Below are 27,808 nucleotides of genomic sequence, written 5' to 3'. Positions count from 1 at the left end.
CAAACTTTTTTATGGGTCCTAACTACAAAATGAGTGATTTTTAGTTTCAATTATTTTTACTTTGCATAACACTAAGAAGGCCGGTTTCGAGTGGCCTTGTGAGTGCCCCATTTTGACGAATCATAGGAGTTCTTATTAAATTAACTCTCTACTTGCCAACTGAGCAACTCGGTAAATATTACATACCACTTATTAACCGAGAGTGAGGTCATTGCAGGGAAATCTCAGACCGAGGCCTTGATGTATTGACCGCGCGATAGCGAGGTCAATACATCAAGGCCGAGGTCTGACATTTCCTTGTAATGACCGAGCGAACGAGGTTAATAACTTATTTATTATATGGCCTTTTTAGCGCTATCCTTAAAAAGAATACAATAAAAACACCGGAAGTAATTTTCCACATCCGCTTGCGCGCGCAAGAGATCATTCGAGGTCGTGTTTACTGAACCAAAACGAACCTGGCGATGCGATCGAAACCACAAGACACAGTTTCTTTGATAATGAGACAATTTTTGTCTTTATTACGTCAAGATCTAGGGCAAATTTAACCACTTAAATTTCAAAAAAACACAATGACCTGTGTTTACAAGTGTTTGGCCCTTAACAATTTTTGAAGCTATAGCAAAGATGGGCCCAGTTTGTGATTGAATTTTGAACACGTAGGGAGAACTTGCAGTGATTTCAGTGACACTCGCAATGAATACTAATCTTCGTCGTCGCTCTCAATAACATAACGGAATTATACAGAAATCTCTGGATACTTCTCTGCAGTCCCATCAAAGTACTTGGCTCGTATTCCTCACCATTGGTTTTCCTTACGTCTTTAAAGACCTCTCCCAGAAGGTGGTCAAGTTCTTTCGGTGGTAAGTCCAAAATCTGAACATTTGTCTTATTTATCTCGCTAAGAAAACGGTAAAAACACTTCATATCACTTAACGTTGTTTTTTTTTTCACGGTGTTTTCACTTTTCTGTTCTTGAACAAACTTTTGTAATTCCTCTTCACTGTTACCAAAATTTTCGTCTTCGTGAGTGATAACTTTGCTCATGTTGTTTTGCTCACTTTTGGCCTGTTCTTTGTCCTTTGGATAATAAAACTCGCTCTCGCTATGGCTCTCTTCCTCGCTCATACTAAAGAAGTATCTGTCTGTTAGTTTTTCTTTCAGTTATTGAAAATATAGTAGGTGTTGTACTTTGTCCATATTGTTTGTTGTTTTCGCCCACGCGCTTGTAGCTTTTACTCACAACTCAAAAAAGCCGTCGAGCCGAGAAAAATTATCATAATGCCCGGTCATTACAAGAAAATCTTGCCCGCTTAGCAGCCAATCAGAGGGCGCGTACTATTGTAGCCATATAATAAACAGAAATAAAGAACTATCCTTCTTTTATGTATTTGTATAAGTCAATCCAAGAAATGCGTAGTTTGAGCAACGATCCGCTAAGACGTTTGAGGATACGTTTTCCTCATTTTGAAAAGCCTGAAATTTACTAGCAACTGACTGCCAACTAACTCCAACTTACTGCCAAAATCAAAATTTCCGTGGTTTTTATTTTTATTATCCTTTTTCTTGAAAGTCTTAAGCATTCGGTTATGAATGATTTGAAAGAGATCACATAGGCGTAGGTACATAACTTTTTTGGCCACCTTTTATGTTCATATCAACATGCTGAAAAAGCTTTCAGTTTCTTGATACGTCCTTCTAACCCCTTCTAGTCTTATCCTCTGTTTTCGTTTAGCCGAGGAAAGTTGACAAAGTTTGTCATAAATTATTAAGAGCGGCTTGCTGTAACTATAAACTATACCCATGCAAGATAGAAAAATTCGATTTCTCAAACTTTGCCACAATAAAGGGCTTTGCTAACTTGTTACAAATATTGAACTTTGAAGTTGTTTGGATTTTTATTTTCTTGTCGAGACGAGGTTTAGTAATTTCCTCTCACAACGTCCAAAATGGGTCCTGAAATAACACTTTTATCGAAGGTTAGCAAACCAAAATGGAAACCATATCAGGAAAAACTGACGTATGCCATTAAAATATCATCCTTCAACGGCTATTTAGAGATGTCAGGTCTAAATTGACTAAAAATTTTATTGCGTACTCGCCTCTTCAATCTTAAAGTTCAGTTACATAGTTTGGCTGTCGGCCATTAGAGATATTTGGGTACAAAAAAGCCAAATTTGAGGTACTCGTGAGAATGACTTAAGCAACCTCTTATTTCAGGTTCGTGTAAATATAACGAAATCGAAGAAATAACTGTGCTACAAGCTTGGGGAGTACAATTCAGTATGGTTCATTCCCAGATTACAATTCTACTTTTCCAACCACTCAATTGAATTTGACTAATTAATATGCAAAATTTTGTGCTAAAATGGCCATTTTTCAGAATTGACCCATAGCTCTCGTAACTGAGATATTGACTTGATGTTTTAACACATGAATATGTTCATGACACTCAATCTTTCTGCCAAGCTTGAGCGAAATCGGTGATTTGAGTATCATCACCTCCTGCTTAGTCCTGCATGGTTGTATCATGGACAGATACTAAATATGTTTGGGGATGTGAAATCTTTCACTCGACAAATAAAGAACGAAAGTTGGACTTGAAATTCGCAGCACTATTTTTGGAGAAATGGAGATTATAAAAATGGGATTATAAAAGCAATCAAAACATTTAAATATATTCTACCTAGTCTTACATTTGCAAAACGATTGTAACCATTTTACCATACGGACCATGACGGCGACCGGTAAATTTACCTAGCATACACAATGTTGTTAGCCCACCGACGAATATTGCCAAAAACTATGACTTTCTGCCTGCCTTTGTTTGCTTTGTTAGGTTCGCACGGTATTGTGTTAAAATGTGCAGCAGGTATCTCTCTCCGTACTGTGGACTATGCAAGTCAAATCATATAACAATTCTTACTAGAGACAAGGAGGCGAAGAATAAAAGTTTCTAGATGGAGCAAAGTGTTTTAATTAATAACTGAATTAATGATCCCTGACCTCCACTCGCTGATAAGTGTTAGACAACAATGCAATCAACATGTTGATGAGGAGGATGAGTGCCAGGACGAGATAAGCAGCAAATAAAACACGGGACACAACGTATGAGAACGAATCCGCTGTTTTGAAGAAATTCAAGCCATCTGATAAACTCAGCACAGACTTGCCCAGGTGAATAAATATCTTCCACCAACTGAAAGTAAATGAAAGTAAAGAATAGACAGATTAAAGTACGCAGAAAAACTACCTTAGCACAGTTTTCCTTCTTTTGGTTTAGCAACAAACAAAATTATGAAACGGACTACTTCTTTGCTTGATAGACTACTTGCTCTTGCTAAGCGATACTTTTCAGTCTTAAAAATGGGAGGCTTAGCTGAGCGCGCAACGACAATCGACATGCGCCACCTTACTGTTTTCCACTTCTCGAATAATGTGGGAAATTAACTCTTAATAAGTTTCACACAAACTCATTGAAAGCTAAAACACAATTTTCCTTCCGTTGAAAATGTTAACTTCTACCAGCAAACGTTGGAAAACAGCAGAAAATTACCTTGCATTTGCTTTTTTGCACGATTCGAGTTTTCATTAAAACTGATGCCTAATTGTGGCACTGTTAGTAGACTATGATTGTAGGTACACTTTCGGAAAGTAAAGCTCGACAACTTTTTATTGAATATTAAAAATAGGTCATAAATGTCCAAGTCCCGAAGCCGGCTAAGAAAATGACGATTGGAGGATAGATAGTGCGTCCAAAGATGTTTCCTTTGAGGCCCACAGTGCAAAACGTTGATGTCATATGATGTGAGGTTGACAAATGGCGGCCATCTTGGATCCACCATCTTATTTTATTTTATTTTTTTTTAAATTGATTGAAAACATTACTTACAAATACAAAATAAAGCCTGCTAACTTACGAGATACATATATACAAGTTAAGTTTACAAGATAACGCTTAAAGCTTAACCTGGTTACATGCTGACTTTCAGACACTTTACAGAATTAACACATATACACACTTACATATAAATACACACTGCACGTGAGGTTTGAAACTAAAATTATTTACAAGTCTTTACACAGCATTCTTCACGAACAGAGGAACACGTGCATACCAATTACAAAAACACAGGGGCTCAGGATTTAACAAATTGTTCTTAACAAATTGTTCTTTAACAAATTATTTGCTGCTGCTAATGTTCGCATAAAAGAGATTTTGTTTTTCAGGCGTAAAACAAAGCTTTCAAAGTTTAAAATGCCGTTGCAAACACTAGTGCTAAAAATGTGGTACTTGGCAATAACGAGGGCGTAATTGAGCCACCATCTTAAATTTCTGGATTTTCCCAAAACTTCAGGAAAGCGCCAAAATTGTACAAAAAGATATCAAAACCAATAAACGCACACTAATATCAGCTAAAATAAAATAAAAGTTAAGGTGAGGAAATTAATTTTTATTTATTTAAAAAGGAATTTTCTATTTTCTTAAAAAACTTCCTGTGAAAAATTGGTTGCCATGGTAAAAGCAAAGTCAGTCAACACTTACAGACCACCTCAAATGTGTCCCAGGTAAATTTCTGACTAATTCTTTAGTCTTAGGACGTTTATTCAAATACTAAAAAGGTAATTTCGGTATAAAGTCAGCACGGGAAGAATTCCCCCCTGCCTCCCTGTCTAGAAAGGATTAGAAGGGAAATAAACCAATGCATTTCTTAATACTTCGCGACTTAGGCTGAATGCTCTGCTTGTAGCTGGATTGTTAGGTCTTTTTCAGTCCTCGACGACAGGCAAAAACGAGCCAATGTAGAGAACAAAATTAACATTTTAAGATATTAAGCTTTTCGCTTAACCCTATAGAGGAAGGTGGTGGTGATGGTAGGAGCACCACCTCCATATAATAATAATAATAATAATAATAATAATAATAATAATAATAATATATTTTTATCTTTTTATTTTTTTTAATTTTTGATTTTTTCATAAAATTGTAAAATATCAACATCTTATATATAAAAGCTAATTTATATGAGTTTGGTTTAGAAGATAAAAGAACAATTTCCACTGATGTAATAACAATATATATATACCCTCATAATAAGAATATTCTAAATAAATGCCCAGTCACAGTGTTTCCAATCATACACTGAAATGAGAAAAATTCAGAAACCTATCACTCAACCCATAATAAAGTTTAATAATAATAATGATAATAATAATAATAATAATAATGATAATTTAATTAATAATAATAATAATAATAATAATAACTTTATTTCTATAGCGCTCTTGTCCTATGTTCAAAGCGCTTTACAGTCATGTAAACAACCATTATTGATAAATGTTTACAAATTTAGTTCCATCTCCTATTATATTAACCATGATTAAAAATTAAAAACTAACGCAATATATACAAATCTATAGAAACAAGGATCTGTTATTACTGAATTAAGTAAACAAATACGTCTTAAGTGACCTTTTAAAGCTCGAGATGGTGTTGGACTTCCGAATTTCATAGGGTATTAAGTTCCATTCTCTTGGTGCATTGGCAGCGAATGCTCTATCTCCATATATAACCACGAGATTATTAAATCTATGCCAATGAAACTTTTGACGTCTTGAGATGTTTCCTGTTCAAACAGGTTCTCAACGGAAACTGATGACTTCATATAACGTAAAACGTTTGGCTAGTTTTATTTCCTACTTATCAATGAACTCGTAGCATTTTATCATATTATAATCTATGGCTGGCAATTGTTAAACTTACCAGCTTATCCCGGTTTTGCTGCACATACTGAAAAAAAAAATGCCATTAGTGCAGCCATTAGTCGGATCACAGGTCATGTCTCATTTTACTCAGATGTCAATGTCACGTCTAATTCCAAAGAAAAGCCCCTCTTTTCTCTTGCATAGTATTTCCTGACCTTACTTTCTGGTGATGAACCGGAACTAAAGTATTGTTAATGACTAGTATATTCCTTCAGCTTTTGGAAAATCAGCTCAGGTATATATAAATATATACATATATATATAAAACTATTAGAAGATACACTGAGGTCTTCATCTACTATTTAAAGTGCTCAATGGATAAACCAGAGCTGGTGCAAATAGGAATTTCTTAGAGTGCCTACAGCTTGATGTCAGTTCGTTTGTCATCCCTTAACAGCAGAAACGAACTGACATCAAGCTGTAGGCACTCTAAGAAATTCCTCTTGAATGCCGTCATCACGTGATCCAAGCTACCACATACTGCCACGGTTATTAGAATTTTCATATCTCAAGTGTATGTCTTAATAAGATTGTATCTGTTATTTTTGGCATATCTTAGATTGTAACCGTAATTTTGTACATCTCAGACTGTATCGGTTATTAACCGTTCTTGTCATGCCCATAAGAGTGCATTGTTCTTAATTTTCAAATTCTCAAATCTGTGTATCTTTGATCGTAACCGTTATTATTATTTTGTATATCTCAGATTGTATTCGTTGTATATTCGTTATATATTCCTTGAACCAGCAATTACACCATGTCAATCTAAAATTATCCTTATAACTCTCACATTGCCACGTTTCACGTTCATTTTGTTTTTACCGTTACAATAATTAACAGTTTTGTCTACTTATTATAAATTTAACTTCTACCGCTTTGTACTTAAACTAACTGAGGATGACAGAAGTTTCTGTCGAAACATGTTTTATAGACGTTTTCCTTAAAATATTAACTCGTCTGCTACTATCAAGAACCTTTTGGAAACATTTTCTTTGTACTTGAAAATGTTGAATGGCGTTGAATCGGAACCGTTTGAACGCTCCGTTCATCCAACATTTGCCCAACATCCGTTCAACTTTTGTTGAACGAATGTTGGGCAAATGTTGAAACCCTTTAAACGGGCCTTAAAAGTGTAGACAATAGAAAACTACCGTCCATTTGTTGAATGAAAATACGAATAACTGCTTTTGACAAAAGAAAAAACTACCAGAAGCAGAAACAGAAAAAGAGAAAAAAAATAAACTTGTCCACTCACCTATCCTCTTCAGTACTGTTTCCTTTTCTGAAAGAAACTTCGGAAACAAATATTTTTGTTATCGTGCTTGAAAATGCCAAGGTAATTGCAACAAAATGCAATATCACCACCGAGGCATCCATGATGATGTGAAATAAAGCAATTTGTATGGTGCCAACTCCTTTACTTGTCTCCAAAATGGAACCAAAGGCTCTGAAAACTAGGAGCATCGCGTTGAGGCCGTAAAGACTCTCAGCTATTTGTAGGGTCCTGTTGTTCGTAACCGACTCTGAGTCCGCCCACATGGCAATTTTTATTGGAAGTATCACGCAGAAAAAATCAATGAGTATGATGACGTCAAAAAAATTCCAGCGATCGCTATGGGAGAAAAAAGTGAATGAACTTGTGTTAAAATAGCACAGTGATGAGCTCAGTACCCCGCTACGCCGAGAAATGATATGGAAAAGTTTAGAATAAATTATTTAAGTTCGTTACGAACATAGCTCTATGGTTTAAACTACTTTGTGTCTAGTCTTGGGAATGGCTTATTGTTTATTTGGACAAAATATGACACCCTATGAAGGGTCTCGGACGGCGTTATACAAGTTTCTCCTTGAGGATTTGTCTTGAATCGAAATAGTTTTATAGTTTTTTCTTTAGAAAATTAGGTCTTTTAACATTTTACATTGGTTTCTCTCATCTTGGATTGCATCTAGTTTTTTCTTTAAACCAGAATTTAATCTATTCGATATACTTTTCACCAGATAAAAAGAAGTTGAAAGTTAAGCTGTGATTCATGAATGGCCGGGCATGTGCAACACAAAAATCTAGGTATCTTTTTGCATTATTTTTAAGTGGTATTATCAAAGTGCTGTTTATCTTTCGTTCTCACTATATGTTTTGAAATAAAGCTTACAGAATGTTTACTTTTCTTTATGCATTTTTTATACTATATGTCATATTTCAAGACGTTTGTCTGATTGGTTATGGTACTTGAAATCCACAACGCAAAAAAATTTAGGATTGACTGATTTCGAGGTTCGTTTATCATCGTTAAGGTATCACCAATTTTAGTGAAATTTAAATCCCGACACACTTCAATGCAAAACAAATAACTGCTAATTTCACATCGATTGGTGTGAAAGAAGACTACCTAATGGGCGGTCGGAAAAGAGGGCTTTGATCCACAAAAACGTTTCCAAAGCACCTTAATTGTTATGATAGCAATGATAAGTACCTGCTGTACTTTTGTGTTTGTTTCTCGTCTGCAACTTGGTTAAGCTCCATGAGAAGTCGGCCGACGAAAAAGAAGAAAATTACCCACTCTAGACCACTGAATGAGAGTTGGGAGGGCTCGAAACATATGAACAAGTGTAGTCCAAGGAGGACAAGGTAGCTGAGCGTGTCCCGAACGAAGATAAAGTAGGGGGTCTTCAAGTACTCCTTGTATCTGCGGAACATGTCTGTGGAGACGTTTTGTTGTAGTTGGTAAGGCGAAAAATATCAATCATAGGAAAGTGTGTTTCTTCCGAATTCCAGACACCTCAAACTTTGTTTAAAAAATTTCGGTCCACCTTAACCATATATCTATACTTCGGTGTTTGGTAATCGGACGACACAATAATTGTAGTGCTCAATAAAGCTTCTTAAAGGCCTAGTTTCACCCATTCGGCTTTGCGGCCATTTGTTATTGTTTACAAGCGCTTCTATTGTTTAGTCTTGCAATCTGATTGGTTTACCAGAATATTCACGCTGGGATGAAAGTCCTGGCGTATTCAAAATAAATCAGACCAGGCAAATCGGACTGGTTGATTTCGTTTCAGTCGCTTCGATTTATTTTAATCTCTGCACCTACAAGAAATATTTACCCTCCAAAGCGCTCGAGTTCTTTGTACTCCTTTGTTTGAAATTCTCGGCGAAAGAAAGTCGAGGGTTTGGTTCGTTTTTCTGCATTCGTTCCTTTGAACGACGCGGCGGAACAGTTGAACAGTTACAGCCGGCAGCCCTCAACATTAAATAATTTTTGTCCGAAGATTTTGATTCTATTGTTGTATAAGATAAACAGTAATCTTAAAGGGTCGTTTCGATTATTGAAGTTGACATGAAAAGAAATTAACGGTGTTGGACTCAATGTTAGCTCAGTTAATATCGCTTTCAAAATTAAAGCGCGCTGCGCCGATCCGCTGTATCGTACTATCATGAAATTATTTCTACCTTTGATGATATAGCAATGATGCTACAAATGAATCTGCAGCTTACTAAGCAAATGAGTATTTTAATTTATTTGCTTGTGCCAATAGGAAAAAACGAAGGAACGCCACCTAGAAAACCATACAGTTTATTACGTCTCTTCGCGACGCTGTTTACATGAATCGGGAGAATAAAATCGAATGGAGCTAATAAAACTTACGTGTTAAGGTCAGACATCCGTAGAAATCAGGAACATCGCTACAACAGATGCATGCATGGAGACAAAGAATCCTCCCGCTTCTTTGTTTCAGAATAAAAGCTATGCGAAGAGTCTCTGAGACAAATATATTCTTTCCGAATAGCAACTGTACAACTACATTGTCAACAGCGAGATGTTACTTAGAAGCGACCAACGATTTTCTGATTTTCTTTTCCACACGAAGACTGTTGTTGGAAACATCCACATAAATAAAGCGAGAGGATATTATACAAAGCTTAAGGACACGACAAATAGTGATTCCAGGAAATGAGCTTGATGAATGTGGATTACTTTCGCTATTTAGTGCTCACTGGTAATTTTCTGAATTTTCAACTGTGTGAAATTCAGCTCAGCGCGCAATGCCTCTTGGGTGAACATGGGCCTTTAAACCATAAATAGTTCTTGGAGAAAATAAAAGTAAAAACTTACCATTTTTTCTTTTTTTCTTTAGACAACTGAGACCTCTAAGACCTCCTTCATCGTCATTTCCTTCTTCACCTTCATCTTCACCTTGACCTTGACTTTGACCTTCACCATCCCCTTCACTTTCACTTTCACTTCCACCTTCTCCTTCTCCTTCACCTTCACCTGTTAATGAGTTTGGGAAAATAGTAATTAAGATGGCTTAATTCTGTCTATTTAACAAATAGATTCCATTTTGCCGTACGTCTGTACTCTGATAACGCACAGATGACGTCAAAACGTGGAAAGTGTGACTGATGTTCTCACCACGTTTTGACGTCCTCTGTGCGTTATCAGAGTACAGACCCACGGCAAAATGGAATCTATTTGTTTTATACAATAACCAAGACATTTCAACACATTTCGTGAGCGAGCATCGCGTTGCCCGAGCTGAGTCAAAAACTTTCCAGCAAACTCAGTTTTAGACTACTACACACATGCAATTGTGATCTTCTAAATTAGCGTATAATCCGAAAAAATTTCACTAACAGTATTTTCAAAACTAACCTTTATTCCAGAAGGAAATCCTGACCCCGAAATATTACAGCATGTAAGTCGCTTCACTGTGATTTGTAATCGATTACTCGAAATTACCGGATTTCTATCGGCGACATATTTCGACAAATATTTGCTTCCTTTTCACGTCACAACAAAGTTCTAGCTTTTTTATCCTGGTTGAGGTCACTCTCAAAGGTCTTTGTCCAATTTTTTATTGGGCAGTTTTCCTTTCCTGCGAAAAATTTGCTACTCACAAAAACAGTTTGCAAAACTTTGTTGACCATGCAGTCGCTCTCGCTGGACTCTAGACTCTGATCACGTGCGCTGGTCACACCACTCGATGACGTCAATGGCGCGTCTATACTCTAATCACACACTCCTCTAGACCAATCAAAACGCGATTTTTACACAGTTCATTGTAAAATTGATGCTTTTAGGTCTGATACTAGACACCATCTACGGTATTGCAATCTGTATGACAATAAAACTGGAGTGGGGTATCAGGGGCAACCGGCGAACGGCTCATTTCGGTGAATATCTGTTCGGAAAGATATTAATCGCCTCAGAAATTCAGATTTAGCTGGGGAGAAACTCTGAACTTTCCTGTAGCAAATGTCAGCTCAAACTTTTGTAACCACCGGAAAACTACACCTTTTGATGTTCATTTACCGAATATTTCCATTCATTTGTGTCAATAGTTGTTTCATTAAGGTGAATATTATGTCATTAACACCAAAATAATCTCCATTTGCACAAAAGAATCCTTCAAGACCGACATTTGCATATGTATTAACATTCAACAGCATCAACGGACAAACGATAGCTCCTTTTGGCATTCACTTTCAGGAAATGCATGTTTCTTTAATCAAAACTAAAATTCATTAACGCGAATAGACAACCAATTGGAGATATTTTCTGCAAATGAACAGTAAAAGGTGTAATTTCTTTCGTTATATGTCAATAAGAATGCAAAGAAAGGTCAGCTAGCATTTTTGTCCGGCCAATAACATCTCGTTAATTCTGGCAATAAGATACCGTATCCTAAAATGTTCTTCAACTTGAATTTTCAGCTAAAGCATTCGAACAGATCAAACTCTATTAGCTAACACAGATGTCAATTTAAAAGGACACAAAACGATCTGGAAACACAGGAGAAAACCTTTCCATGAATGTTGTCTTTGGGATTCCCTGGGGTATGCTCCCAAAATGAGATAACTTTACACCAAGTGCGAATATCTCAAATAACTGGATAAAGTTATGGGGCTTGATTTACTGAGCAGTCTCTAATATCAAACTTCTGCAAAAACAGAGACAAAAATGACATGCATGAACACTTAATTTTAATTGTTCGCTTTTTCTTACGGAGGGGGATAATCTTGGGACTGGGAAACAAACCACCAGTTGCTGTAGCTTGTATGGACTTGTTTTATGACTGACATGCTAAGTCAGTTATTATCACCCGTTGTAATGTAACAGATATTAAGGACGAACGAAGATAACACTTACCGGGTCTTGAACACAATGGGCATAAGCCTGTATTAAAGGACAAAAGAATAAAAGCATAGTACATTGAAAAAAATAGTCATAAAAAACGATAATTACATTTAACTTCATTTACAGTGTACCGTCACGTTTAAAACTTCTTTCGAAGCACACATCATATTATTTTGCACCTTTTTGGCCTAGTTTAGGACATGCACTTACAAGATGGGCGATTGTCTATTCAAAGTGTTGTTAGCTGAAGAAGTATTCCTTTAAAAATAGGTGCACTATTCAAACAATGCCATTATCCGTAATGTCACCTTTATCTGTAATGCATATCATAGGCAAAGGAAAAACCAGCGGACGACTTAATAAGTTACGATTAGTTTGGATATACGTCGGAGCTTTAATAAACTAGCTGTTTGGTGGAAGAGATAATGTGTGTGTGGGGAAATGTGGCCGAAAATACCTCACAGTAAAGCCACTAGCTAATGATATGATTCTAATCGTAACCTCTCGTTGTGTGAAAAACAAAAATGTTCAATGTCATGAAGTCAACAAGTTTGACACTGTACGATAGTGTAAACAAACTGATTAATCACATTACCTAGAACAAAGGCTGCAAAAAATGAAATTGGAAAAAGCACCACGTCAAATAGACAGCATATGTGGAGAAACAACCACCATGGCCTTGATGCCCCCAGGTAGCCACCATACCACATCTCTGCCATAACTTCTAAAATGATTGGATGGTCGAAAAACTAGAAGAAACGCGAAATATATGTTTCGTTAATGAAATTAAATGAGCTAGAAACAGACCGTTTTTATTTTGACGCCACTAACACAAAGCTGCATTGTAAAATAGCAGAGAAACACAAAACAATCCAACGGACTGCTGGAGTGTGAGTTACCGTATTTTCGTAGGACAAGAATCTGCTTATTAATACTTTTTATTAAAACATTAAATAGGTGCCCAGTCGATTTAAATGTCCTTACATCATAGCCAGTCTTATATTAACGTCTTATTGATGCTGACAGTTTCGATGACTGTCAGCCATCTTTATAACCAAAACATGAAGAGTGTCAGAAGCCTTAAATAGGCTTCTGAAAGTGTTAATTATTGCGATAAATGCGCAAAGTCACTCTGTAGACGCCCCCTTCCTCCCTGGTTTGGGGGTGGAGATCACTTGTGTCCATTAAATAGGTGCGCTAATTTTAAGAGTAAAACTTAGGGCGCGTTTTTTATTCACAACTCTGGAATGAGAATGGACAGAATGTAAAATGCGCATGTTTTTCTATTCCGCATTCCTATTCCGGAATGGACAGAATGCCATTCCATCCATTCTGCTCCCAGGGGCAGAATCAACAGAATGTTTCAAATGGAAATCCAAGATGGCGGACGGCGAGATGAGCGCTGCGGATTCAAATACGTCTCTAAGGGAGAAAAAATCAGGTTACACTTTAGAACAAATTGAAACATTGTTTCTAATTTCATTGTACCAAAAGTATGGGGAAAATTGCTGCGATAACGGCTTTAATGGCAGCCTCTTCGTCGGCCGCCATATTTGTTACGCAATGTTTACTCGGCCAGGACCGACGGAGTTTTTTTATGCAGACAATCCGAATTATTCCTAGCATTCCGTACCAACCATTCTTATTCCAGAATTGTGGATAAAAAAAACGCGCCCTTAATAACCATCGCTGTTGTGTAAGCAGTTTATGCAGTTGCAAAACGAAAACCAGGATAAAATCATGCTTCAAGCCAACAACGAGAATTGCGATACAAGTATGCGTATCTAGCAACTGGAGTCCCCGACCGACATTTAATACTTAAAAATCCTTGTTACCTTCTTTTGTTTCAGCTTTATTGCAGTCTCCACGATATCTTTTAATCCAGAATTATCCCCCAAAAATGCCTTGCGTTTAAGGGAATTGTATTTCAGTGGGTCCATAAACCGGAGCGTGAACTCTTCTACGCGATTGGCTAGATCTTTGAAACCATCTTTATCGGGTTCTTTCTTATCTACCCGATCATGAAGCTTTTCCGTAGCCTGCAAAACACAAGTTTACCTAGTAAATTAGATTACATAAAATTTGACTGTTAATAGTTTAATTCTACCAGATTTCTGGCGGGCATTTTAAATATCAGAGATTGCATGTATAAATTCTGGCAATAAAGTTGAAATAAAGGATGTAGACAAATGTAGTTTTTGCCAAGATGAACTAGAAAGCTCAATTTATCCATTCTCGTCTAGTCAAAAGACTATCTTTCATGTTCGGAAATAGTCTAACTACATGGCTTCCTCTGAGTAGAAAATGTTTCAGGGCAAATTCTGCTGTTTCAGTAATATAAGACAATAGTACTTTATTGATAATTTTTGTCGTTTCATTTAGAAGGTATTTCATCTGGTAATGTAATGAAGCCCTCCAAATCTTGGTGGCTGTATTAGCTAGGTCAGAGGATGTAAAGAACGGAGTAGACTTTCAGGGAGAAAAGGGCAAAATCGCCAGAGGGAAAATGTTTCAAATAAATTAATTTATACCCTTCACCACGCTTATTGTGACTATTTATAACCCTTTTAATATTAACTCTTGTGTTTTCTTTTATCTTAGTTGGCGCTGTTATCGCACTCTTGTTTTTTGGGATGATGAATCATGTTTTATTTTAGTGTAAATGTCAATGTCATGTCTAATTCTAAACCAAATCCACTTCTTTCTTTCCCATGCTATTCTTTGACCTTGCGTCCTTGGGATAAGCTCTGGTATTATTGGTAACAAGCATATTCCTTCAACCTAGAAAGTCTCAAAATGAGCCCAATTGTCAGCAGGTAGATGTTAAAGCTAACCTTGAACTCTATTTTCTTGAGTAAAGAGATCGCGAAGTCATGTGTCATGTAAACGTTTTTTTTCTAATGTCTTTACCAACAAAACGTTATTTTCGTCCAAGACTTTTGGAACCAACATAGATATTGAAGCTTCAAACCCTTCGCAAAAAAATCAAAAGTTTTAATCAAATTGAGAGTTTTGTCGGAGACTGTTCATTACGGCCCTTGATATATGTTCCGTCTATACTTGTTAGCTTTAATCATGTGCCAAAACGAGATTGGCTGGATTAGTGTTATTGCGACGCTTCTATCTTTAAATTTGAGAGTAGTTTTTGAGTCGTTTAAGCCACTTAAAGGTGACTCGACCCAGTTATTTTCTAGCGGTACTATCCTACTTTGAAGCTGTCTGGTATCCCCACCTTTACTTTTATTGTAAGTCTAACACATAGAATGGATAACATACAGATCAATCTACAATATAGCAAAAAACTTTTGGCGATCGGAGTAAATGTCACGTGGTTATAGTGCCACGTCCCTTTGAGGTCTGAGTCGAAATTCTGCTGTTGCCGGCTTTTTTTCGTGAAAATCTCTCGGCTACACATAGTGCGCATTAGTGCCTTGCACTTAACAGAGTTTCAACAAAAACAAAAAGTTTAGTTTCTTTTCCGTTTTTCCAGCTTGTTCTGTAATTTATTTTAATTTTTATTTTCCATTATGTTCTCGTACTCGTCTTGTCTCGCCTCGACTAGCTTTGTGGCTATTTGCGGGACAAGCCACCTTTTCTCTGAATTTGTAAAAATAAATTGTTGTTGTTGCTGTTGTTGTTGGTAAAAGTACAGAAATCTCCTTAGGTGAGAAAACGATGAATGAACTCCACATTAAGGCCACGATAAACGTCATAAATTAAATTTAAAACTTGGTGGTGGGACTTATTGCTTATAAAATGACTCACTATAACCTTTTGTTTCCGAAAATGTTTCTTATTGTATTCGACGTTAAAAGAACGCATTCTATTCGTGTAGCTTCTTTCTGGATGCTGTGCAATTTTAGTGTTTGGGCGCCATCTTGGACTGGTTGACCACTCGCCTCGATTTCATGCGAGGGCTCCGAGCCCATGCAGTAGCCGACTACAACTGTCTAATTTTTGCAAGCTCAAAAATGGACTGGTGACGTTTAATTAGTGCATGCGCGTAATTTTAGTGAACAAAATATTGCAGGCTAAGAACATCTCAACATGTGGTCGATGTGGTCGATTTGCTCGCGTCAGCCAGCTCGAAGTCAAGTTTTCCATTCGCTGTTTTTCGCCGAGGTAAGTGAAATTTTGTTTATTTATTCGAACTCTGGCTACACAATATAACCGTTTCTTCAATTTTTTCTACTATCACCATTGTATCAAGTCCATTTCCCATATGCTGACTTATTAAACCTTACTGTTGTGTTCAACTTTCTAATTGATTTACGACACTGCCTGTTAGCACTCCACATTAAGAGCGCCTGTCTGTAAAAATCAGACAAATTCTAAATTTCGTGGCAAGGGTGGAAAATTCGATTTCTTTCATATTTTAATGTCAGATAGGCTAGGATAAAAATAAAATCACTGTATAGTTTTTTCGGTGAAATATCCTTTTATTTCAAAGAAAAATGCAAATAACGAAAATCCGTTAAAATCGTCATTTGAGGCGCTAAATTATTACACGGGTTTGAGAGCCTCGCGTGCAAGAACAAATCATTTTACCGATTTTAAAACACTAAAATCTTTTTTTACAATCTTTAAATATCTTTTGGAATGATTTTGGGAAATATTGCGTCGTTCTGTGTATGCGAAATAATTTAATTTCGAAGGCATACAATTCACTGCAGTAAAAGTACTTCGTGAATAAAATTAATTTTCACCATGTGCGAAACCTTCAAATCGATTAAGCTTCTGGTGGTTGAATGTTAGAAGGATGGTTTATGGATTCCTGTAAAAATTTCTTTGGGCAAATGATGAAGAGCGACGTGAGGGCTTTTCAAAGTCCGTACAAAATGCAAATATTTGACCCCCCGCGGTAAACTTTGAAGTCGCGGGTCAGACATAACTTTTAGTCCGCGTTCCCTCTTGACCCATATTAGGTTAAAATAAGCACATAGAAAAACATTTCGAAATGTTCTAACCTTATAATATGCTTAAAGACAGGTCCAAATGCCATTTTAGCACGATTCTCTGGTCGTTCGTCGCATAAGTTTGAGCCAGCTGTTTGTATTAAACGTCCGATGTACACCACGCAAACTGGTCGAATACAAATCTTTGATCAACTTTCGGCGCATTTCATCAAGACTGCATTTTTTTCGACGGCTAAGTCATTTGTGAGTATTGTTTGGTTTACAGTGCACGAAAACATTACATCTGATCGCTGCTAGAATGACAAAAAATGTCGGCGCTTTCAGTCTATCTTTATCTATCTTGCATCGCAGTGAGTTGTTTGTTCGTCACGCAATACAATGTCCTAAATATTTTAGGGGGGTGGAGGAGGGTGAAAATGCGAAATGCTTAACTGAACATGAACATGCTCAAGGCAACAACAACAACAACCATAACAACAATTAAAAGAGTGATACCTTTCGTTATGTTATTTTTCCCTCGCTAAAATCCAGATAATTTATGTATTCGCAAACTCATTTGCGCGTGCAGGCATGGTTGTTGGGAGCGTTACCATTGCGGGGGGGGGGGATAAGATTTTACTAAACAGTATCAGTACTTACTGATGAAGATCACTACACATCCTTTAGCTAGTTCTTTCCATCTTTAAATGCAATAGATCCTAGTATGAAACCAAAAATATCCGTCATTGCAGGCATCTGTTTGTCATACTATGTCATGGGCATGGGCGGGGACTAAAATGCTTGAAAGCTGCACTCGGTACTAGTCCTGGAATTAGTACATACTCTAGGTTTGAAACACAAAACTGCAAAATTCAAAAAAGAAAAAAAAAAAACGATTTCTTTAAGGAATTTCGTCTTTCCTGACAGAAGGGGTGCTCTTGGGACGGATGATGTTATGGCCCACGCGCGTTACGTAACACCATAATTTCCTTCAGGTAGTATCCAGACACGTTTGGTGGCTTGTACCGCGTAGTCGTAGTGTTGTACCACCAACAAGGGCCTTAAAAGAACTACAACCCTCCATTTTCAGTGTAACAAACCTGACTTTAAAAAAATTCACTTGTACCCCCCTCTAAGCATACAAACGGCGCCAAGTAACTAGCACAACCAGAATTTGTTTACTTAGTGACTATTTGGCGATTCTTTCTCACGCCGAATTACCATAGCCATAGCCATAAATTCGGCTGAACTTTTTTAGCTATTTTATTTTTGAATTTAGGAAGAACTTCAAATTAAATATTGTTTAATTTAGACATCATAAGATTTGATAGTATTTGAAAAACAACACACCTGACGAAGTAACACGCAGATGAATGAACACCCGAAGCCACAGCAAACCCAGACTTATTTACGGAAGAATGAAAAAAATGGGTGATTCAATGTCCTCCTAGGATTCCACTAACTCAGGAAATCAAACGAACGGCAATATTTTTCGCAGGGGTGCGTTCTTTCATTGCTATTTATCAACTATTTATACGGGAAATGCGCTATTTGGGGTCATCTGCGTGAACAAAAAAAAAGACCTTTCTCTTCCCTTTTTTTGGTTTCATACTAGGATCTATTGTATTAAAAAATTGAAAGAACTAGCTTAAGGATGCAGTTATCTCCATCAGTAAGTACTGATACTATTTTCGTAAAATGTAATATCCACCCTTCCCCTCCCCCCCCCCCCCCCGCCCCGAACGCTCCTAACAAGCCAGCCCGCGCGCACAAACAATTTCGCTAATGAATAAATTATCTGGATTTTAGCAAGGAAATAGAACGTAACTAAAGGTATCACTATCTTAATTGTTGTTGTTGCCTTCGGTATACCTGTTCAGTAATCAAGCATTTTCGCATTTTCAGCCTCCTCCACCCCCCTAAACTGGCCATGAGTGGTATTGCGTGACGAACAAACGGCTCCCTGATATGCAAGATAGACTGAACATCGTGAAAGTGCCGACATTTTTTGTCATTCCAGCAGCGATCAGATGTTATATTTTCGTGCACTGTAAACCAAGCAATACTTCAAAAATGACTTAGCCATCGAAAAAGATGCAGTCTTGATGAAATGCGCCGAAAGTTGATCAAAGATTTGTATTCGACCATTTTGCGTGGTGTACATCGGACGTTTAATACAAACAGCCGGCTCAAACTTATGCGACGAACGACCAGAGAATCGTGCTAAAATGGCATTTGGACCTGTCTTTAAGCATATTATAAGGTTAGAACATTTCGAAATGTTTTTCTATGTGCTTATTTTAACCTAATATGGGTCAAGAGGGAACGCGGACTAAAAGTTATGTCTGACCCGCGACTTCAAAGTTTACCGCGGGGGGTCAAATATTTGCATTTTGTACGGACTTTGAAAAGCCCTCACGTCGCTCTTCATCATTTGCCCAAAGAAATTTTTACAGGAATCCATAGACCATCCTTCTAACATTCAACCACCAGAAGCATAATCGATTTGAAGGTTTCGCACATGGTGAAAATTAATTTTATTCACGAAGTACTTTTACTGCAGTGAATTGTATGCCTTCGAAATTAAATTATTTCGCATACACAGAACGACGCAATATTTCCCAAAATCATTCCAAAAGATATTTAAAGATTGTAAAAAAAGATTTTAGTGTTTTAAAATCGGTAAAATGATTTGTTCTTGCACGCGAGGCTCTCAAACCCGTGTAATAATTTAGCGCCTCAAATGACGATTTTAACGGATTTTCGTTATTTGCATTTTTCTTTGAAATAAAAGGATATTTCACCGAAAAAACTATACAGTGATTTTAGTTATATCCTAGCCTATCTGAAGTTAAATTATGAAAGAAATCGAATTTTCCACCCTTGCCGCGATATGTTTGATTTTTACGGACAGGCGCTCTTAAGTCCTCTTCCCTGGGCAAAAAGTACTATAAAAGATATTATTTCACTAGAGATCGAACGCACTTTACTAATCCATTATTATTACTAGTTCAATAATTAAAAACAATGCCAAAAAGGGAGTGGCTTAAAAATGTAACATTAAAAGTGTCATGCCATCTCGCCAGAATTATTTGATAAATTCATCAAATCTGTTCTTACATTTATCGCCACCAACAAAGGATTACTTCCACAGCTCATTATAGTCTTAGCAGTCAATATTCCCTGCACAATGGGAAATTCTTCCTTTTCTATGGTCTGAAATAACTTTTCTTTTCGTTCCTCTCCTTTTTTGGTTTGTTTAGTCTGCTTTTCTTCATCGTCAGGCTCTGGTGAAGAGAAATGCAAAATAAAACAAGACATAAAAACATTATCCATAGTTATCCGGCCTCAACGTTACGTGCCGCGTTGGGGCCGCACACTTGAGGAAGGCCAAGCAAGGCAATCAGCTCAGCTGTTTCATCAAGTGTGCGGTTGAGTTTTCGTGAAAATTTCGCCTCGCGAGGCGAAATCTCAGATATCAAACATGATAGATATTTTCCTCATGGCCTTGCGAGGCGAAAAACTCACGAAAACGATACAGCACACATGATGAAACAGCTGAGCTGATCGCCTCGCGAGGCAGTTTGCTCAGCTCTTTCCTCAAGTGTGCGGCTCACAATAACAGCTTTTTTACGTTCGCGATTTTTAGACAATTTTTGTCGTAACAAAGATTTGGCCACCTGCCTTCCATAGATCAGAAACCATATGAAAAAATTAATATGGAATGAATATCCAATAGCCCCTTGCAATATAACGTGAGGTGTAAAAAGAAAATTACACCGTGGCTTGAGGATATGAATTTTATTTTCTCGTGTTTAAAACAATATTTTACTAAATCGCTGCAATCTTTCGTAAAATATTGTTTTTGCCACTCGAAAGTAAATATGCGTTATTGACCAAGCGTGAGGTCAAGATGGCTGGATATTGGCCAAGTTCTTTTTTCGCGTTTTTATGGTCGAGGTCCATAAAAACGCAAGCGAGCGGGCAAGATGAGTCAAATCCTGCGCTGTAATTGGCTACCCGAGCGGGCGGGATTACCCGTTGCCCGTTCGCTTGATATTGAAAAGTTTAATCCCAACGGAAGTTTTGGGAAAAACAAAGCAACGAAAGTTTTGGGGGAAAACGCTCACTAAAAAGTTCGGTAAACTCTCAACATTTACCTAAACGAAAGGAAAGAGAATGGAATCGTCCTGGTGTAGTGAAAATTTTGTTCCAGCTACAATGAATGTGAGTTGAACCGGTGAGTTGCTCTGCGTGTAGTATTTTACACAGAGTTGATTTTGTAAAACTTATTGTCTCAAATCGAGTGCCAAATTGATAAATTCTCTAGGTTTGCAATGACTGTATTTAAGTCATAGCGTAGTAGAAGTTGCGTTCAGTGTTTAGAGCAGTTCAGAAAAGTATATTTCTCAAGTTCGCCGAAGAAGCTCACGTTTTTAATTTAGCCGCGTCTTGCTTGTTGTAAACAACAAAATCCGTCAAAGTTTCGCCCAGTTTTCTGATTTACCCCACTCTTTTTTTCGGCTTATGTTGGCATATAATCTCAAAATCTATTGTTTCATTCAAGAATTAATGATTGGAAGCCGAAAACTGTGTAAAAATGTTTATTATTTACGCCACCGCGCGATCGGCTGAAAATGGCGAGTTTGCCGGATTCTATTCAAATCTTCCCGCTCTTGCGAAAATCTAAATTTTTCGTTCTCAATAATTGTATACTTCCTTTAAGCCATTATAAAGTTAGAGCCCTAAGATAATTTAGGACTCCTTATTTTCCACGATTACATGCTAATCCAAAAATGCACTGAAAATAAATCTTGCACCGGCCGGCTATGAAGAATTTCTTTCCGAGTAGAGCAGTTTCATGTCCTGTTTTGTTTTGTTGTTGTAGTTTTAACTTAAGGGTAAAGCCATATAATAAATCCTTTATTGACCCCACGCTTGGTCAATAACGCATATATATTTTCGGGATGATATCTTCGCATTTAATTCACATTCAATCAGCAAGTAATTTTCTTATTGCCCAGTATTGATGCACTGTATGCATTTTTACGCAACGTTTGGGCTTTTACTTGACTGGACACAGATAACGTAAAAAAAAAAGGAAAAAAAACGAAGCAAATAGTAATTCTCTTGTTTCAATGACACGAATTAGGCGATCAAGTTAGGCCCTGTCACGACAGCGTACAGAAAACAAATTCCTGATTCCCAACCAGTGACTTAATCTGTTATACAGTAATATAAAAGGTTCTCTTTGTTATGAACTGTTGAAGATTCAAGACCGTTCTACCCAAATCAGTGTCATGCACCGAAGTTTCACCTTGAAAAAAGTCAGTATTCATGAGATATAACTTCCTTTAAGTTCCAATACTTAGAGGAAAGCAGTCTGCATTCTGCCACCGCAGTGCTTGATGATACTCGTTTCGGTTTGAAATCATTTTCTATCCAGTTAAGATGCCTTGCCGAAGTCTCCATGCACTATTTGTTCAATTTACAGCTGTTTCCTAGAGTCTTTGAATGGATTTAATACTATTGTTTAGTCACTGCTCTTGTGAATATGGAATAAAAAAAGCAAGAGATCAGAAGGTTACTAGTCAAGTTACCACTCAAGCACAGTTCCACAAAATAGAAAATCCCTTTTAAAAATGAAGAAAAATCACTATTTTAATCTTTTTAGCTCAAAATAGTGTTCCTGTATTGGTTTTGATTACTTTTCGTTCAATTTCGTCGCTTTCCAGAAGTTTCGGGAAAATCCAGAAATCCCCCCCTTTGGCAATCATTACCTTATTACCACGTGATAAGACGTCATCACTTCGCGTTGCGAACCTCAAACGAGATATCTTTAAACGCACTATCTACCCTCCAAGTCCCACTTTGATAGCTTCATACTTGCAAAGTTATGGAGGGGCAAAAAGAAAGGAAAAAAAAGCCCTATCTAGATAAGGTTAAACACTTAATAGATATGATTCTGTTGTACAATTTACTTAATTTTTCCTTATGTAGGTTTCCCATTAAGTATACAAAGAGTAGGAGGTCTGGAATGGTGTTTCTTGGAAACTACGTTTGAAGTATCTGAACATCCAAATACTAGTTGCTGATACTTTCACATGCTAAAGAGAAGAGGAAAGACAGACTAACTGAGGACATTTTAGATTTAAAGGTGATAAAAAAAACAAAATTTGAGAAGTCTAAAGTTACAACAGCAGTCTGCTAAAATCCTAATCTCATCCATTTCTTTTCTACTTTTATTTCTCCGCTATCACATTATTTCCGCAAAAATCCAATCAGAATTCCCAGGTAACTGACGTCATAGACTGTTGTCTTTTTTGCATATAATTATTTGCGGGAATGTGATCACAAATTAATACGGAGCTGCTTGACAGTTCAAGAAAGCCACCATAATTTTTAAATTGCATTACGTTATTTAAACAAATATGAGTAAATGGCATCCATTAGTTACGCACCTACAGGTTCGTGCTCGAGCTATTCTATGAGGCCATGAGCAATTACATGTAAAAATCATCTTCATTTTTGAAGATATTTTTTAATCTGTGAAGGTCGAAACGACCAAATATTTGTTGAAAACGCTTTATAAGACCACTCAAATTATCCTTTAATACAGCTTTATTTGCGCAAACGACAGGAAACTTCATGATCGACTTTTGCAGAAATTTGTCTGAGCGTGGCCAATGTTCCCTGAGAGGTTTTTTTCAGAAATCGAAAAATCCCTGTTATAATGTCAGGCAAATTATTGTAATCAACTTTGCGTGCAGCAACTGCGTTCAACAATTGTGGCAGAGACTGCTATGCTAAGGTTGGACTGCGGAGCCACATCCGGCGCTGCTCTCAACAGAAATACTGACCCAACAGGGCACACACCATGGTCTCCCGAGACTGAAGGATGCCTACTACTACTACTACTAATAATAATAATAATAAGAAGAAGAAGAAGAAGAAGAATATGTCCTTTTCGTATTTTACTTTTCCTTCTGGAATACAACATGGCCGCCGTTCAGACATCGTGAAGTAATAGCCCTTTTCACGGTTAATTTTTCTCATTTGCATTACAATGTTATCCAACGTACATACGAAGCAATTTCGGGCTAAAACTACAAAATAGCCCGAAATTGCCTCACATACATGCTAGATTCCATTTTAATTCAAATGAGCAGAGTTGACCGTGAAAAGGGCTATTCCCGCGGCATATGACATCATAATGTGCTGTTGTGGACTTCAAATTAAATATCTTACTGTCCTCCAATTTTTACTGTCATAGCTTTTATACTTGCAAAGTTATTGAGGGGGAGGGGGGAGCGGGAACCGTTCGCCCCTTCTCTCGACCCTTGAATAGCCCTTGAATACGTAGCCTAACTATATAGGGTTAAAAGCCTCTCCCACGTACAAGAATCACAAAGTCGGCAAGCCGGAAGTCTCTGTACCATATTACTTTTGATTCGTTTTTCGTAGACGTTCGTCTTCTGATCAACAAATAGCACTCAAGCTAAAGGTACAAAGTACTACTTGCCTTAAATGAGTGGAAAAGGAATCTCAGCGGGCCTAATTCCCTTCTAAAAATAAAGGTTAGTCGGGCTCTGGCAACAGGACTTTTACAGTGGTAAATTTTTAGGTTTTCATTTAAAGTATATTTAATAATCCTAAAATTTGAAAAATCTGTCCCCGTTATTGGTCTCCCGAATATTTCTAGACGAGGTTGAAAATACTTAAAGCAGGAGCCTATTACTCCTGCTTAAAGTGCCTATAAAGTAAAAAAAATCTTGTCACGGCTTGTTAGTTTATGAATTTCCCGGTCTGAATATGTGGGTCTTACCGAGCAAAACCTTCTCAATCCGCAATTATGATCTCTGAAAGGTTCGAATTTAGCGCCGGAAAGTGTCTCCATGTTGCGCGCGGCCAAAACGATTGTATTACAAGGTTGGGACGTAGAAAATATGAGAATGATGATTATTCTAGAAAGTGACGCAGGCATACTCGGAAAAAAGAAATCCGAGTGCTCCTATCAGGAGTCGAACCTAAGACCTTCCGATTACTGGTTCGGATGCTCTACCACTGAGCTACAGGAGACTCGTGGGAGCTAAGGATGGAAATTTACCATCACATTTCTTTCACGTAGAAAATACTTTGCAACACACGAGTGTCATGGCGGCGAAGGGAGTTTCTTTGATCTCGCCGATTTATTATGCGGCTGGTGACTCCAATATGACAAACTGCTAGAAAAAATTGACATGTCGGGAATAAGTATACATTACTTCCCGAGAGACGAAACTTTACGGCAGAGGCAGATTCGGTTTGCCCGAATTCACAGAAAAATTTTAAGCCATAGCTCTCGAAAGCGAAAGACAACGATGATCAGCTGTGTGTGGATATATTACACTCTCATATCCGTGATAAACAAACATCCTGCAATCTTACTGCAGTTAAATAGCATAAGCATGAAATCACGGGTAGAGAAATCCACGGATCCTCAGTCTTGGCAGATAAAATTTATTTAGCGCTCCCAGAAATCTTGCTTAATTCGAGCCGATAAACCTAAACAAATGCCACAGAGCTACAATTGTACCCGGGAATTGTAGCATACACATTGTCATGCATATCGAAAACTAATCCTAACAAACAGTAGGAAAACCTCCATTCAGTATATTTGAGCATTTTCCTTCACGATCACTAGCGGTCGCACCACATTTTGATCAAAAGGGAAGAATCTCTTACACAAGAAAGCAAAACTATACAAAGGCTTTTAACACGACAACAAACACAGCGGGAGTCGCTTAGCCGGGTCTGTCAACCTCAAATAAGATCTTGCGAAAGGATCATCCTGCTGTTCATCACAGAAAATTCATCATGCTTTGTGAGTTAACGCGCTCGATCTGACTTTTAAAAACTATTACTTCCATCAAAAGTGAGTTTTTGACGGGCCTGCGCAATTTCCATTTGCAGCATCTGTGCTCTCTCGCATTCTCAAATCGAACAAAATCGAGTTTAGAGAGACAATTTCCAGCAAACTACGAAATTCTCCGCCTTTTCATTTCGGCAAAATATATCCAAGTACTAAACAATCATTCACTGAAACCTCGCCTTCGAATGGACTGCGCAGAACGGTCAGAACGGTAGCGGTAAGGCCATCTTGATCTTCGTCCTCGTCTTATTCTTGAGCCTTTCGAAGCCAGTATTATCCGCATCGGGTCGAACTATTGCAACAACTTCCATTTTGCCTGAATCGTTTGACTCGTTCAGATATGCGTTGGAAAAGTTCGGTAAAGGACATTACTTCATCATTCTCCGACTTTTTTTGGGGAGGAAACCTTGAACACGAAAATTTTCACGATAAAAACATTGGGTGATCCTGTGTAACAACAAGGCGAGATGTGTTGTAGACAAATCTCTGAGGCATTTCCTACGTCATCAAACGCTAAACTAGTCGCCCAGTCCCCGGGACACTATTTTTCTCATTTTGGCCTACTTCGTACGACTAAAGGAGCACCTTATTGGTTTTTTATTAGCGCATTTCCTTTATAATTTCGTAATTAAGACATGGTAAACTTAAAAAAAATGCCAAAGAAATTTTTACTTCATAGGCACTTTTAGCGAAGTTGGAAACTTTTGAAATCAAAGTTACCCCCAACAAAAAATATTACGTCGCTACTATTATTGGTGCTGCAAGCACGGAAACGATCAAATTAGGGACCTACCTCTCCAGTACATCCATTCCCAGAAGTCATCTGTTGTACAGAAAAGTAAAAAAAAAATGAATTACAATAAGACGTCATGGAAATGAAGTCATTTTCGATGTTTCACTGAGAGCATTAAGTCTTCTTTAAGAAAAAAGTGAGGTTGCACCGGTTACTATTTGATAGGCATTATTGAAAAACATAATTATCTCGTTTATGAGACAAATTAGCATAAGACTATAAGAGGCATAATATACCTTATTCGCACCATATGCTTATTTCTCAATACAAACCACGTGATCTTCCTAGAAGAATCGATCTTTTGTGATTATGGAAGTAAAGATTGCATGCTTGCGTATAATTTATTATGCCTGCCCAATTCTATAGGAAAATTCACCACCTGACAAGGGAATTCCATGATAAATTTCCAGCGAAAACCGATATCTCGGTTTTTCAAGTGAAATTTAACGTGGAATTCACGAGTCAGGTGGTGACTTTTCCTTGAATCGCATAGCTTTTGCTTGTTCTCTTCCTTCCACCATTTTTTCTTTCGCGATAGACTGCTGCCGATTTCTCGTGCTCGTAAGCGTAAGCGGCTTCTTAGAAAATCTCTCGAGGAAGTCATAATTTAAATTAAAACAAGGAAAATCTTCTGTTTCCTCACTTTGGTCAGGTTTTTGCTTTGTAAACGGAGACAAAGGTTTTGAAAACATAATTGTTCCCAATTTTGCCTGCGTTGCTATGAGAGGCTACCCGTTGCTATGATGCAATATCGGTCAACCTCGCTTTCAAGTCGCAATTCCAGTCTGAATTCCTCGCCTCGATAGCCAATCAGATGGCGAGAATTCTAATAGCTATGCGATTCTAAATGAAACTACTCTGTAGAGTCCCGTCACATGATCAGTATTGTGGCAACAAAACAACGAAGTGAATAAGGTCTGTTCAGTGATCTAAAATTCTAAAATGCATTTTCTGGAACATCAAATGAAGCAACTTGTTGTTATTTGTTCTATATTAATATACTGATTTGTGAGAAAAATAAAGGCTTTAATCTTGTTAGTATTATGGATTTATTATAGTACCAGAAACTATGATAAAAAAGCCCCGTTTCGTATGTATTATTGACAACTATTAATAAAATTTCAGTAATGTAAAGACATTTTAATTGTATTTGATCTTATCAGAAGTAGGTGTTTGTTTGGTATTCTGCCTTATATTAAAAAATAAAAGTGCGAATTTGCGCTGAAGGGAAGTGCAGAAACTAAATCTTTCAATCTTTAATAATATAAGGTTACTAATTTTATTAAGCTAATTAAACTGGACGGCA

The 27,808-nt window shown here is 37.3% G+C and overlaps 1 protein-coding gene across 5 annotated transcripts in view; it reads right to left on the bottom strand.

Moving 5' to 3' along the window:
• Positions 1-27,808, bottom strand: part of LOC146489548 (transient-receptor-potential-like protein) — a 56,163-nt gene that overhangs the window by 21,482 nt on the left and 6,873 nt on the right. For 2 of the 5 annotated variants that reach the window (XM_085109399.1, XM_085109407.1), the window contains exons 7-16: positions 26,503-26,532; positions 19,919-20,085; positions 13,739-13,942; positions 12,499-12,652; positions 11,916-11,942; positions 9,879-10,037; positions 8,238-8,463; positions 7,022-7,378; positions 5,765-5,791; positions 3,007-3,199 (exon numbers count right to left, since the gene is read on the bottom strand). In XM_085109399.1, coding sequence (XP_084965525.1) covers positions 3,007-3,199; positions 5,765-5,791; positions 7,022-7,378; positions 8,238-8,463; positions 9,879-10,037; positions 11,916-11,942; positions 12,499-12,652; positions 13,739-13,942; positions 19,919-20,085; positions 26,503-26,532 — 1,544 coding nt within the window. The remainder of the gene's footprint in view (positions 1-3,006; positions 3,200-5,764; positions 5,792-7,021; positions 7,379-8,237; positions 8,464-9,878; positions 10,038-11,915; positions 11,943-12,498; positions 12,653-13,738; positions 13,943-19,918; positions 20,086-26,502; positions 26,533-27,808) is intronic. The other 3 variants (XM_085109417.1, XM_085109427.1, XM_085109436.1) reach the window with 3 other exon arrangements.

The sequence above is a fragment of the Pavona decussata genome, unplaced genomic scaffold (assembly GCF_977016875.1).
Source record: "Pavona decussata unplaced genomic scaffold, jaPavDecu1.1 SCAFFOLD_6, whole genome shotgun sequence".
NCBI lineage: Eukaryota > Metazoa > Cnidaria > Anthozoa > Scleractinia > Agariciidae > Pavona > Pavona decussata.
The sequence above is the reverse complement of the archived record's forward strand: the minus strand, read 5'-3'. Positions and strand labels throughout refer to the sequence as shown.